The 16,049-nt window shown below is 35.0% G+C and overlaps 1 protein-coding gene across 1 annotated transcript in view; it reads left to right on the forward strand.

Annotated features, from left to right (window-relative positions):
• Positions 1-5,982, forward strand: part of LOC107693120 (transforming growth factor-beta receptor-associated protein 1-like) — an 8,854-nt gene extending 2,872 nt beyond the window's left edge. Inside the window, exons 3-11 of the mRNA XM_016492382.1 lie at positions 856-1,010; positions 2,031-2,113; positions 2,265-2,609; positions 2,702-2,759; positions 2,848-2,991; positions 3,632-3,772; positions 4,785-4,944; positions 5,068-5,489; positions 5,594-5,982. Coding sequence (XP_016347868.1) covers positions 856-1,010; positions 2,031-2,113; positions 2,265-2,609; positions 2,702-2,759; positions 2,848-2,991; positions 3,632-3,772; positions 4,785-4,944; positions 5,068-5,489; positions 5,594-5,740 — 1,655 coding nt within the window. The 3' untranslated portion in view covers positions 5,741-5,982. The remainder of the gene's footprint in view (positions 1-855; positions 1,011-2,030; positions 2,114-2,264; positions 2,610-2,701; positions 2,760-2,847; positions 2,992-3,631; positions 3,773-4,784; positions 4,945-5,067; positions 5,490-5,593) is intronic.
• The last annotated feature ends 10,067 nt before the right edge of the window (positions 5,983-16,049 follow it).

The raw sequence follows: 16,049 nt of genomic DNA on the forward strand, positions 1-16,049 counted from the left end.
ATGACAGTTGTCATAAACATGCATAAAAAACCTTCATATTCATGACGTGTCATGTCATGATTATGAAGGTGTCATGTCAGTCTTATGCACACCCCTTCAAGTAAAGTGTAACCGTAAATTCTTTTTTAAATATTTTTTTATTTAAAAAAAATTAAAATTATAATACATTTTTTAAATCAACAAATACTAAAAATATGTTTCACACAAAATATGCCACATTCACACGGACTTTAAACCAGCGGTTCTCAGCTCTGGGCTGCGTTTCCCAAAGGCATCGTAAGCTTAAGTACATCGTACACCCATTGAAACCAATGGAGCTACGATCAACTTAATCTTATGATGCTTTTGGGGAACGCAGCCCTGCACATTTTGTATGTTTCTGAATCTCACACACTCAGTTCAGTTCATGGATCTCTCTCCTAACAAGCTGATGATCTGAATCAGGTGTGTTAAATAAGGGAGACATGCAAAATGTGCAGAGCAGGGGGTCGTACACCCATTGAAACCAATGGAGCTACGATCAACTTAATCTTATGATGCTTTTGGGGAACGCAGCCCTGCACATTTTGTATGTTTCTGAATCTCACACACTCAGTTCAGTTCATGGATCTCTCTCCTAACAAGCTGATGATCTGAATCAGGTGCGTTAAATAAGGGAAGACATACAAAATGTACAGAGCAGTGGGTCCCGAGGACTGGAGTTGAGAACAACTGCTTTAAAACAATCAGATTTGAGTATGCAATCTGAGCTTGTTGCCATAATCTGTAGACACTGATAATAGCAATATCATACTTTTAATTTTATAGTCATTTAATGGCACATTTTTAACTATTTCCTATCTTTTTCTGTTATAGAAAGTGTTTTTGTTGTTGCTGACAAAGAGATTCATCGGCTGTCACCTGTTCCTTTGGAGGATCAGATTGAAGACCTGGTTAAGAGTCAGAGAGTTGATGAAGCCCTGATGCTGTTGGACAGACTTCAAGATCTCCTGCCAAAAGATTCATACAAGGTAGAGTAATTACTAATTACAAAGTGGATGTTTGTCTTATCTTTCTTTAATATGTTAGAAATATATAATCCATTAAGCCAGCATCTATCAGCATATCTATGTCATGAATAATGTTAACCTGCCAATCTCTGACCCCTTAGTGTCAATAATATCTCATTTAATCATCATTTATAACACATAGATTATATTTGATAAGTAGGTATCCTGCTGAAAGACAGAGTCATATGAGAATAATCTTAAAACATAGAAACTACACATAATGTTTAACGGAGCCATGAGGTCAGTGAGGCTGAGCGTCTTACACACTGAGCAAGGTAATTCATATAAGCACTCGCACCAGATGCACAGATGCCATTCCAGCAAGACAATAGTATTAAACAAAGATCACAGAGGCACATGTTCACAGATGTGCGCTTATCAAATGCATGATTTTAGAATTAAATGTGCTGTTAAATATTTAATACGTTTTTATATACTTGCTTATCAATAATAAAGCAAACTAAAGTAAACATGTTCTATATATATATATATATATATATATATATACTCATATTCTGTATATATATATATATATATATATATATATATATTCTATATATATATGAACTGTGTATATTGTATATTTATATATAAATACACACACATGCATGTATATATTTAAGAAAAACATGTTATGTTCATATATTAAATATTATATAGAATATAAATTATATGAATATAATTATACGTGAAAATATTTTTAAAATATATACTGTATGTGTGTGTCTTTATATATACATAATAAATATACATATTTTGTGTATTATGTACACAAAAACGTTTTATTTTGGATGTGATTAATAGCGATTAATCGTTGCCCAGCACTAATATATATATATTTATATATGTATGTATGTACGTACTGTATATGTATGTATTTATTTATTTATAGTCCAACTTCATAATTGGAGTGAAAACTAATATATTTATCAACTGCATAACATATATCCTGATTTATGCCATTCATCACTTTACTTTTAGGATTTACATAAAAATGTCATCTGTACATCTGGAATGATAAAGTTCTATAGAGAGGCTTTTGTGGAAGCAAAAGAGCTTTTTATGTAAGTAATGCTTTAATGTGTTTTACAAGCAAGTAATTTTTCAGTTTTTCTGCTTTATAATTTCGTGTAATTTGTGAAGTTTACTAGCAATTTCTGTGTGGAAATTGTTTCAACATCCTTCACCTTTTCACTAGAATCCTTTATTTTCCAGTAAAGGTGAACTAGACCCAAGGGAAATCATTAGCCTTTATCCAGCTATGCCTGTTATGAGTGAAGACTTTACACCTCAGACAACAGCAGTGAGCAATGCCAAGGACCTGTGGACGTTAAGTCGAGACGATTGGCCGACATTTCAACAGTACCTAATCTTTTTGGATGACTTCTTGAGAGAAGTCAGGCCAACAGGACAGGGCCAAATGTGTCCTCAGGACATCGACTCGGCACTTTTTAAGCTGTATTTGGAACGAGGTGAATATGGAAAACTGGACCAGCTTGTGTCGACGCAGAATAACTGTAACCTCCAAACGTGTGTGCCTGACTTGGAACAGCACAAAAGGTTTGTGCTCATCATTTAAGGCTACTTCAGCGTTCACAGGTTATTTTCTAGTTTCTAGTGAGAAGCCACTAACTCATTTGCTGCCATTTCAGGTTTTTCACACTTGGATTGCTCTATCAAACTCAAGGCCAGCATTTCAATGCAATTCAGGTATCTTTTAATCTTTGAAAGATCCACAGAGCAATGACTAAAGATGGATCAGAAAGGAAAGTACTTTCTTTCTTTTTTTTTTTTTTAGACCTGGGTTAAAATTGTGGAAGAGCAGAGCGAGGACCCCTCACACATCAGCGTATTCCAGCAAATAGTTAATACTCTCTCAAATCTGGAACATAAACCCATCATCTGGAAATTTGTAGATTGGGTTCTTCAGAGAGACCAAGAGGCAAGCATTTTAACTGTACTGTTTATCAACAGCAGAGGGCAGAGTTACACAGATTTCATCAAGTCTAGTTTACTCTTTTGCCCTTGGCAGTAAAAGAAACACTATCATGTATCTAGAATTTGCTCTAAGACACTAAGAGCAACCTTGCTATAATACACTATTCATCAAAAGTTTGAGTTTGGTAAGATTTTTTTGAATACCTTTGAAAGAAATGTCTTATGCTCACTAAGGCTGCATTTATTTAATCAAAAATACAGCAAAAACGTTAATATTTTGAAATAATACTACGGTTTAAAACAAATGATTGTCCAATTTAATACATTTTAAAATATAATTTATTCCTGTATCAGTAAGGCTGAATTTTCAGCGTCATTACTCCAGTCTTCAGAGTCACATGATCCTTCAGAAATCATTCTAATATGCTGATTTGGTGAACAAGGAACATTTATTATGATCAATGTTGAAAACAGTTGTGCTGCTTAACATTTTGTGGAAACCGTGATGCATTTGGATGAATACAAAGTTCAAACAGTGTTTATATATATATATATCTTACTACTAAACTTTTGAACGTCAGAGTTATTGCATTTTAAGCTAGGCTATGTGTTTTTTCTAAAACATGCTCTTTATTTTAATATAGGCTGGAATACTGATCTTTACAAAGACGCATACACGCAGCCATGTTACATTTGCACCAGAAGAAGTCCTTACCATTCTCACCAGCTACCCACTTGCTATGACTCTCTACTTGGAATATTTAGTCATTGAATTACACAGCAAGGTGACTTATCCATTTGTAATTAATGACTGTTTTAAGGGGGTCACCAGAAATCAAATTTACATTGGCGTTTTGACATACACAAGAGCTTATATGTATAGAACAGTGTTATTTTAGTATTACTGATATACTGTTATAGTTTTATTCATATTTTGAATGAGCTTTTATATTTATATCATTTGAATTTATTTTGCCTTTATTTTTTATTTGAGTTTCAGTTTCATTTTTTTTTGTCATTTTGTTATGTGCTTTGACATTTTTGTTCATGTTATTTTTTTAAATATTCATAAGTATTTATTTGGGGGTGTAGTTTTATTTCAGTTAATAACTACTTAAACTTAGATTTATCATTTTCATTAAGTTTTTTCCATCTAAAATTTTAGATTTTCTTTCAGCATAATTTCAATTGGCAATTTTTTAAATTAAAGACAACAACTCGGGTATGAAAAGATTTGTAACATTCATAACAGAACACTTCATCATCAGTCAAAAAGAGCTTTTAGTGAAACTTGATTATAAAAAACGACTCGCTCTGAACTTCTGCAATTTTGTGGCATTGCATCAACACATGACTGTCGTCCACGTTTACACATCAGAACTGGACGATCAGAAACTTCACCTGGCCATTCACAGTGATGCAATAAAGAGAAAGCAGGATAAATGCTATTATTTCTATATCTCAGGGGCCTATTACAGAAAGTTAAGTCTCAAATTAAGCCCTAACAAGCTTCAAACAGAAATCACCATGGTTACTAAACAGACTCAATTAGGATGTTTCTGTAATATGGTCCCAGAGAACCAAAGTTAAGTGTAAAATTTGTGTGTAAAACTACTAATTATACAACATGGGGTGCACAGCAGCAAAATAAGAAATGGTCAGAGAGCGTATAATGATTGAGAAAAAAAAAAACATTTAAAAAAAATTAATTACAAAGGATTCTGTAAAAATGACCCCTTTCATGCCAGTTTTCCATTACTGAACACTGCATTTAAGAAACCAGTTGTCTATTCACAGGAAGAAAAGCATCATACCATGCTCATCTCCTCATATGTCAAATTGATACGGCAGTCAATCGAGGATGACTACAACAATAAAACAAGCAAGGAAGAGATGAGACATAAACTACAGCAATTACTTTGGCAATCTTCTTTCTATAATGTGGACACCATATATGGTGAGCATGCAGATAAAGACTTTAATAGGTTAATTACACTAATATAATTCAAACTTAAATGTGTTTGATACTGTTGCAAGTGTTCATGGATGAAACAAACCACTAAACCCTTTATTGCCACAGACCAAATAACACCCTCGTTTCTTCATGTGGAGAGAGCAATTTTACTTGGGAAGTCTGGTAAACACAAAAAGGCCCTGCAGGTTTTGGTCCATGAAGAAAAAGACCAGCAGGCTGCTGAAAGCTACTGTTGGAGGACCTCTGCTGGACGAGACAGGATGTTCACTCAGGGAATGTTTCTCTCCCTGCTTCAAATCTACCTCGAGTCCTGTCAACATGTTATCACGGCAGTGGATCTGCTGAACAAAAATGCAGCGTCTTTTGATTTAGTCAGTGTGTTGAGGGTGCTGCCAGACTCCTGGTCTCTTAAACTGGTTCTGCGGTTCCTCTGTGAATCACTGAGAGGAACAGTGCATGACAAAAGAATGAGAGGTCTGGAGATGAGCCTAGCCAAGGTGGAAACCCTAAGACACAAGCATGTCTGGGTGAGACGTACTATAAATGAAACCATTTATGTGAGGAAAAAAAACCCCTCAAATATTCAATTTAACCTAAACAGCAACTCTAATGTTATTCTTTATGCTCCCAGATGGAAGCAACGCATGAAAAGATCCGAGTTGACAGAGGATGTGTTTGCCATTCATGCCAGAAACGTCTTACAGGGCCCGAGTTCCTGCGCAGGCCGACAGGAGAGCTGACACACATATCCTGTCACGGTGGAGAAAGCGGACACTGAACAACAAAGACACTATTATTCACACCTATTCACATTTTAACTCTCAGCAGATGCTGTTTTATTAGGTTGCCTACAATAAAGATAAGTAATTACTTGGATAGTAAGGCAATTACTAGCACAAATTGCTGAGAATATATGACACATGCTAAGACACACACCAACAAAGCAAGCCACAAATACGAGCAGGAAACCCACAACACCTGCACATATACTAAATATAGCTGGGATGATATTGTACAATTTAATGCTGGACAAATGTGACCCTGGACAACAAAACCAGTCAAACCAGTCAATTTTTTGAAAATGAGATTTACAGTACACAATCATCTGAAAGCTGAATAAATAAGCTTTCCATTGATATATGAGGGTTTCTTTTTTAGGATAGGACAATATTTGGCTGAGAGAACTATTTGAAAATCTGGAATCTGAGGAAATCGCCTTTAAAGTTGTCCAATTGAAGTCCTTAGCAATGCATATTACTAATTACATTTTTTTATATATTAATGGTAGGAAATGTACAAAATAACTTAATGGAACAGGATCTTTACTTAATATCCTATTTTTGGCATAAAAGAAAAATCGATAATTTTGACCCATACAATGTATTGTTGGCTATTGCTACAAATATGCCCGTGCTTATGACTGGTTTTGAGGTCCAGGGTCACAAATTACAATATTCTTACGCACATTAAAAAATATTTTAATTTTATTATTAGAATAATGTATTATAGTGCAAGATAAAGACTCCGAATTGCAAAAAATGGATCAGATTTCTGAGTGTGCATCCCACTTTTTATTTTCTGTGTTTATATTTCACAATTCTGAGTTTTTTTTTTCTCAGAATTGCAAAAGTCTAAATTGTTGTCTAAACTGTTGTCTCTTATTTGATCAAAAATGACAGAAAAAAACAGTAAGGTTGTGAAATATTATTACAATTTAAAATAACTTTAAATTGTTCTATTTTAATGTATTTTAAAATGTATTCATTTGATGGAAAAGCTGAATTTTCAGCATCCACTTCTCCAATCTTCTTGTAGGATCCTTCAGAAATCATTATAATATGCTGATATGCCCATTATTATTAATGTTATAATCAGTTATGCTGCTTACTATTTTTGTGGAAAACATGATACATAAATTTTTAGGATTCTTTGAATAGATCAAAAGTAGTTTTTTTTTTTTTTTATAAAAAAATCTTTTGTAACACTTTTGATCAATTTAATGCATCCTTGGTGAATAAAAGTATTATATCTTTCAAATGAACTCACCTTTTTTTTTTGCAATATTTGACAGTATTTTTCTCTTTTTGCAACTTTCTCTGAAAATAACACGCATACAATTCAAGTACAAGCCAAAGCCTATAGGCATGCCAATATAAATAATAATAAACTATTCTTTCAGCCATGTTCATTCATGCTTCATGTAGATTCATTGAGGCTGTATGTCTTCTGACTTGGCTGAAATGACCTTTGCATACTATGGGCCTCGAAGTGGGTTTCAGAGAACAAACTATATTATAAACAAGTCGACATCTCTTTTACACCCACTGGACTGGGTTGGCTCAGTGCTGTCTGCTTCTATCCCAAGCATGGTGAGGAACTGGCAGCCTGACAAACCCAGGCTGTATACCACTTCAGGACATGGTGCTCTCCAGACAAGCCACCTTATGTGGACAAATTCTCAGACAGACTGTTTAGTTTGTGGACATGAAAATATAAATCACAGAACGCCTCAAATATGTTATCACGTGATTCAGAATATACCAAACAGACTGTGATATGTCAAAGTGATTCACTGTTACATAGTCTTCTGCTTCCATTCCTGTTATAAAAAAATCTCTTGCCACTTCTGTCCTATTGCATAACTGGCTTTCATTTTATTGTGTTTACAAACAAGACGACATTTTAAAAAAAGCTTTAAAACAGATGTGCCAAACTATTTGTATGCATTTATCTAATATCTGGGTGGTATTCATAAGCTGCATTCATAAGGCAAATTATCTAAAAAGATGCATTTTGAGAGCATATGGTGTACATTATTTTAATGTTATGCACTTACTGGGCATATCCCACAAAAACATGTCTATGTCAAAAATGAATACATATATATTTTTAAATCCATACTGGTTGAAATAAATAAATGTGGAAAATAGGAAATGGGCAATTGTAATTAAATTATTGTCATGATGGATAAAAAAAATGGTCCCAAAATTAAATAGGTTAATAAACAGTTTTAAGTAAAAGAACTATTTTTTTAATAGAAATAAAATTGAAGCAAAATCTAACCCAGACAGGTCGTGTGTAATTCTACTTTGCATTTGCTATGCATGAAGTATGCTGTAAATAATGTGCATATTGTGCAATTGTGCATTAGGGCAAAAAGGTGATTATGCATAAAGTACATCCATATGGGTCCATGTTCAACAAAGATGGTTTAATATTCAATATGCACTTATGAGTTGACCACACTGACTGTGACTCATTCTGCCCCCAGTTAAAGCCGACCGCTTGTGTGCAGGGCCGGGCCGATGGTCATTTGGGTGGACTCTGAGTTTACTTTAGGATCCCTCCCTTCTTTGCTAGATGCCTCTTGGGACCTTCAGTGTTTTGACATTTCAGGGCTAAAGAGACTACAAACCCACAAGCTTGCAGTATTGCAGCAGTTTTAGTAGGTTTGATTTAAACTAGCTTCACTTGACCTTTCAGGTGTTGTTTATGCTCACCAATACTCAAATAATAAAGCAATCTGGTGCAGATACTTGCTTATATGGCCAGTCAGCATGTCCCCTGGAGAGAAGCCGGGGATCTTTAAAGGCTTCGGCACAGATGGTCATTTTACACATGAGGAAACAGGATGGATGCAAAAATCAACAGTTACAGAACAAATTGTGGTAGAGAACCAGTCATCTTTATAAATATCTACACCACAGACAGAGGAAAAGAGTAAAAACAAAAAACATCTCGTGCTTCTAAATATAAAGGTAGACATCTAAAATTTACTTCAAAACATTTTTTATTTAGAAATGAATTGGAAACATACCCTGTACTTCCAAATGGAATCGGTTTTATACTTTGTTTGTGTTTACTTATGGCTGAATTTAATGGGGATATAAAGCACTACCATTTTATGATTTAAGACTCCCGACAAAATGTGTCATGAGAGTAAACATTAGATAGGTTGAGTTAGTAAAACTATGGTGATACTATATGTGTACTGTAGAGAAAGTGTGGTAAAATTACATGATGTGCATACAGTAAAACTTGTGTCACTGACCTGCAATATATACCCTAATATTGTTCCAAAAAATGTATGCCGAAATACAGAAATTGATGCACTATTTTTGATTCTAGACATTAAAAAAAACTAGACGCACGTTTTGGTAATAGTAAACATTATCATAATTTTTACTATTACCAAAACATACTGGTAATTTTTTACTATTACCAAAACATACTGAAATTAGAAATTTAAAATGCATAATTAAATTTCTAATTTCAGTATGTTTCTCACAAACCATTGGTTTGGCTTGAAGACGTGCAATGCGAGAGACAACGCACAAGTTTTTCTTTTCGTTTTGGAGTCTGACAGCTCCTCGACACTATAACTCTTGCGTAACAATTCTTTAAAAGCATCTACTTGTGTTCCTCCAGAAAAATGAAATGCACAAGGGTGAATTAATAATGACAGAATTGACGTTAGGAGAGCTATTTCTTTAAGTAAAACACAAAGATGCTCAGTCAGCTGTTGGTGCCAGCAATGCCAAGATGCAATAATCCTGAGACATCTGTTGGGCATCTGAACAAGAAGACATCACACTGTGAGCGTCAGGTAGCTGCTTAAATACAGTACAACCATTGGAACTGGTACGGTATATAAGAGGAAGTGCAGCTCAGCCAGTTTTAGCAAATAAGCCACAAACGATTGCAACGTATTCTTTATGGCACATTTTTCTGGCCTTGGTGGTTGCTGAGACACAAGGAGAATCTTAATTTGCAACCTTTGGATAGCAATAATGGTAAGGTACCAAAGAAACAAAGATAGAACCATCTTTAATTTGCAGTTTCCTTGAATAAGCTATTGCTATAGTGAGGAAATCCGAGAATAAACACCCCAAAGGATGATCAAAACATATCTATTTTTCAACCCCTATAAGCAACGCTGTCATTTACATAGCTTTCTTTACCTTCGGTTTTGGAGCCAGGCCACCAGGGGATAGTCACAGTGTAGACCACTGGAGACACTGGGGAAGAGGCAAAGACCACAGGCTCCTACCATGCATCCTGGCTCCCAGACATGGCCTATAGTGTGGCGTGTAGAATAATCCCACAGCAGGGCATATGGGATTTGCTCATTCCCAGCACACATCTTTCTCTGCTTTGTCTAGCTGTCGTACCCTCACACAATGGACTGAATGCTCATTGTTAGCATGTTTGACGGCCATGCAATCAGTCTAATTAACATGTAACAATGGCAGTGTCAAACTTCAGCTGCCTTCCAATTTGTCATCAGAGTGCTATTTAAGGGCTAAAATTAAATTTGTTTAGTATGCAAAAGAGCTATGCAAGCTGGCAAGGTGAATTGGCTTTGAAACTTGAAGTAAATAGGGCCTTTTGCATGCAAATGTTTTTGAGAAGTAAATATAGATTCATGAACACGCCATACTAGGAAACCTGTTTATCTTCTACTTATGGGTTATTAACATAATGAGCGGGACTATAAGGACTAATGAATTTGCGAGATTGGTCGACGTACATAGAAAACTCTTGGCTCGAATGTGTTAATTAAGGGAAAATGAAGATATTGAGTTTAAATATGATATAACAAGCCATGAAATAAATATGGAAATTTACAGATCTTGGAATCGTAAAACAATATTGCCATGCTGGCACTAAACCGAGTGTATGCTCAAGGGTGGTTCCCTTGACTTGGTTTTGAACTTGAGGACCCGAGTGTAATATACTTTTAAAGTAGCTTTCCTAACCCTACTGCTTCCCTGCTTCTGGGAAGGACAGTAATTGCTTTTGCTGACTCATGGAAGCCCACATTATGGCATTGTTATCCTTGTTTTTAGTGTGTTAACCCTCAAATTCTCTGTTGCAGTTAAAAGTCATTTTTAACTATTGAGGGTGGTTAAAACTACCACTATTTACCCATACTCATAATTCTGTATGATTGTCTTATTTACATGTCATTGAATTTATGTAATGTATGACAGCATAAATCCAGCAAAAAAGTGGTCATGCACAAAGTACTTCTAAAATATCTGGAATGATACCTAAGGAAAATTTTACCAAAGGAAAAATTTTATTCAGGCAATTGTATTTGTTGTAGTTTAGTTGATTTGCCATGTCAAAGTTTCACTCATTTTAAAGTTGGTCATGTGAATTTGCTGTGTTGCACAACAAAAAAAGTTTAAGCATATTTCATGCATTTAAAGAGGGCGTTCATTTCAGCTCAAGTAGAAATTGTTTTTAAAAAAAAAAGCACATAACTATTCACGCAAAACAATGGGAACGCAAATTTACTTTTGCAATTAAGATCAGTACCTGGAAGCCGCTCCTTAATCTAAAAGAGAAATTTCTGATAGTTCAGACAATAAAGCACTATTATGATTATAATAATCAATATGGCTTTTAAAATAGTGGGTATTCTTCATAAGAAAAATGTAAGACATGCTCTGACCCACAAAATTTACTCTTAACCTCTTTTACAGCAACTATGCGGATTCATCCGGAATATAACGCTGTTGATTAAAGACTAAACATTCCTTTACATACACTTAAGAAACTACAAACAGCATCGGCCATGCAGTAATTAGAAATTCAGCAACATCAGTTTCCACAAATGAACACACCCAAAAATATCGTAGCTTGGTGGGAGAGAAACTACGCACAAGCAATTCCCAGTGGCACATGCTGAGAAATTACGAGACCACCAATCACAGTCGCACAGTGAACATTATGCATGCCAGCAATTTTCATAAAGTTCACATCAAGACACCTGTTAAACCACAATGTACAGTTTTACATCACATCCTCACTGGCACCCTCTAGCTTTACATTGAAGTGTGTAAAATGACCATTTATTTTACTATGGCTGATGAGTAAATCAAAGGATTTTGCGATTTTAAAGGATTTTACCATTTACCATGATAAAAAAAAAAGAATTAAAAACTTATTTTTGTGTTCATGCAGAAACGGTTAAATCAGTATAGCTATTCATATTGAACATTGTCCAAAAGGTGGAGATTTTCCTCCTCATCTACAATACATCAATCTGGTTTTAATTAAGCACAGTGGGCGAGTGTGTTTTAATTGAATCGGGCTACTGTAAAGATTTTGTTGGCTGAGAAGAGATGTGACCTTATAAAAAGCAAGGTACATCTCTATATAAATGTCAGAGGCACTATCATGATTTATTAGTGGCATAAAAACTATGCACTTCAATATCCAAGCATATTAATGTTAGAATTTGTCTTTGCAAGTACGCAAAGGTTTCAACCTGTAGTAGCCTGTCACAGTTTAAGAATATCAAAAATAGCTTTTGCATATTCACAATAATGAGCACTTGGCATGAAGTTGACTGTCAGCCACTTATCTCACATTAAGATAGATGGAGATTGAGAAGGTGCTGCTTTAAAAAGCACACGGCTCATAATGTCGGTCTCTGGCGCATTTCTGTCCTATAATTTGGAAAGGGCGTTTCAGAAATGTCACGGAACTTAGAAAGATAATGGAGGGTAAATGTATAGATTACAGTGGATTTCCAAGGTCCAACGATATAATTTGGCTAATTTCAATGGAACAAACCCACAGGCGGAAACCTGTAAATGTAGTTTAACACTGATAAAAATCTTCAATTGACTTTAAATGTTCAACTTTGTGTGAAAAAACAAAAGGCACTTAACTATGGGTCTTTAAAGTGATGATTTTTTTTCCAGTCAAACAAGAGGATCATTTCTGAATTCTACTAAAAGTATGACAAAATGTATATTTATATAACATGTATCATTCATAAGTAGTTTATGCAAGGATGCCATGTTTAGAAAGTAAGTAAAGGCTATTTATTTTATTTCTGAGCAAAATTGCCTCTTAAGTGGTGATGAAGGATAAAGAAAACCTGTCCAGATGAAAATGTTTGGATCTTGGCTGCCTACTTTGGTTTGTGGATGAATGAGCGGATATTTTAATGGAGTAGCATGGGCAAATCTTTAAGGAAAAGCAAATCAAACAAAGTAAGAAAATCTTCTGAAGGTAATTTGTCTGCAATTGTCAGTTCTAAGTTGGAACATCTGTAGAAGAGGAAATTTGAAGTTTTATTTCTACCACTAATAGCTGAATTTCAACCAAACACAACTTACCAAAGGCTCTAAACCCACGTTTCTGGCAAGTTTAGCCCTGTGGTTTCAGCTGTTCTATTTGTACACCATAAAACCACAAACTGCCCTCTGAATTTATTCATATATCACTAGAAATAGCTTACGTATCCCCTTAAATCAACATAAACACCTTAAAAGTGCCTTTTTTTTAAAAACAAAAATGCAACACTTCTTGCAAAGTATATTGCATTTCAAAGCTACCAAAAAGTTACTTAATTTATATAGCCTAATTCTCAAGAATCTCTTATCACACAACCCAGGGCTATAGCATACGGGAAAAACTTTTTTTGCTCGTTCTGGAACAGTAAACTTCATAGTGTTCACTTTTGTTCTGAGGCCGGAAAGTTGCTATTGAGGAAAAAACCTCAGAAGAGATCATTATGTGGGGCAGAAAGACCATCTTACATGTGGTTCATAAAAGTCAACAGGTCATCAGTTGTGGTTCCTGAAGAGCAACTTTGGCACATGCTGAAATTACAGAGATCACTGTAGCTCTCACAGTCAAATGCTCTTGAGGTTGTCTCATAATTTGGTGCCTAGCTCTTATATTAGCCCAGACTTTCCGCTGAGGACCTGTCTACTCATCCGGGCTCCAACTGTTTATGACTGGCATAGTTTATAAATGCATTAGCCCACAAATATACGTTACTATGACTGTCTGGAAATGTAGGTCTTGCTTCAACACGATTATTTAAACAGCATCTAGGCCTACTGTTTACTCAAAGAGGAAATGCAAGGTGTAACACTTTGGCTACACATCATCTAAGGATTTATTGACCATTAAAAATAAAAAAAGAACACTGCAACTTTTCTAACTTTTTCCAATAAATAGCTACAAGCCTCCATTTTCCAGTGAATAATGGTCAATAATTTCAAAGTGTATGCCACAAAGTGTATTTCATCTAAGCAATGCCAGTATCAAATTCCTGCATTTCTTCCTCTCATCTAACCAGAAAAATGGAAGCATTTAGTTTTAGTCTGGAATAGTTTTACTTCCTATTATTACCTCGTCAATATTTTCTTTTTACAACGTGTTTTTGCAGCGGTGATAATAGCAACCAATCACAGGCATGGCTGTTGAGCGAAGAAACAGCAATGGTGAATCAGAGGAATTTAAATTAGCCTCGAAGCCTATCTGTAATGGCCATAGTAGATGCTAATCGACAGGCATCTTTCACTTCTGTTCGCGATGGCACACACAAATGAGTGGTAAGAGACATCACCTGACACTCAAAAGAAGCTTTAACTACGTGTGCAATGGTGTGAAAGAAATCCGCACATACTGCTCCATTCGCCAGAGTTTTGTTCAGCGCGAACTCATCGGCTGCATCCGAAAACTTAGGCAGCTGACCTGCTGCCTCGCTGCCGTATGAGGCAATGACTTTGCAGGCAGCATTTTTTTGCAGGCAAGAATATTTAATTACTATAATACTGATTTCTAGAAATAACATCAAAAGTGCAAAAAGTTAGTCAGAAATATACATTTACACACAAACTGACTACCAAACGCAACTTTCAGACGCCATCTTTATTTTTTTTAGCTCAACTGTCACGGAATGGAACGCACAGGGTTGTGGGATATCAAAGGCAGCGAAGGATATATCTATGCTGCCTTCAAAATTCGATCAGAAGAAGGTACCTCCGGAGACAGGAAGTGAAACAGAATTTGGTGTCTTCATGCCTTCCTGCCTTGGAATGCTGCCTCTGAAGGCAGCATTTTAGAGTTTTCGGATGCAGCCATCGACTTACTGCGTTCAGGGCTTTTGCAGTGATTGACAGTTTCAGTTTTGCCAGATTGGAAATGTCCAAGTATCATACCAGAAGCTCAAAATTAACGTATTTGGAAGAAAATTATCGTACATGAGTCAAACGAACAAAATACAGCTATTTCTACTAACAACTTTTTGACACGACCTGCAAATTACCACAATAGATAAATAACTAAGCCCAGGGTTGCCAACTCTCACGCATTTGTTGTGAGACAGGCTCTCACTCTGCCCATGTAAATCTCATGCCAAAGTGGCAACCTTGTGATATGAAACAAAGTCGTGTAAGTTATAAAAACAAATTTTGTAAGTTATAAAAAAGATTCAAACAATAAATACCTTTGTAGCGCCTCGGTTAAAGCCAGAGCCATTGAAAAACAGAGTTGCGACATGCTGCTCTGATCTCGCCGGCGCCGCCGCCATGCGGTCATGTGGTTCATGGAGCTCTCAATAGTTTCAAACAAAATAGCGTTGTCAATACATTTGAATGGTTTTAAGCAGCCCATACAGAAGTCACATAAATTGAAATATATTAATAATAAATAAATTCTCATATATTTAAATATCTTTAATTTAAATAGAAGAAAATATATTTTAATATTTGATTTTTCACATATATTAAACATATGTAAATATATTTTTATCGGAAATATTTACATATATTTATTTCCTTTATATGTAAATACATTTAGATGTCAGACTATGTAAATATATTAATTAGCAATGTATGTCCATATATTAATTTCTAATACTTGTTAACATATTACATTTATGTATATGTAAAATTAGATTTCTATAAATGTCAATATATTTAAAACATTCAAATATTCAATTAATGCTCCTTTTTACTGTACTTCGCATATAAGTAAATAACCTTAGACATGTTTTCACAGAATATATTCCCGTTTACTCAAACTGTATGTAAATGCATTAAATCTACATATATGTAAATGTTTTCATTTGATATAAATTATAATTTGCCCCTTCATAATAAATCAAACAGAAATTGGACACTGAAAAAATGTAAAAATCTCCAGACAATGCAACTTAAAAACAGTGACAATATCAATTGAATTGACTTATTAATATAAAGAGTACGCAAAGAGTATCAACACCAGTTCAGCATGAACCAACAAAAACTATGAATGCTCATGATGTTTCTGCC

The sequence above is a fragment of the Sinocyclocheilus anshuiensis genome, unplaced genomic scaffold (genome assembly GCF_001515605.1).
Source record: "Sinocyclocheilus anshuiensis isolate Anshui unplaced genomic scaffold, SAMN03320099.WGS_v1.1 scaffold222, whole genome shotgun sequence".
Taxonomy (NCBI): Eukaryota; Metazoa; Chordata; class Actinopteri; order Cypriniformes; family Cyprinidae; genus Sinocyclocheilus; species Sinocyclocheilus anshuiensis.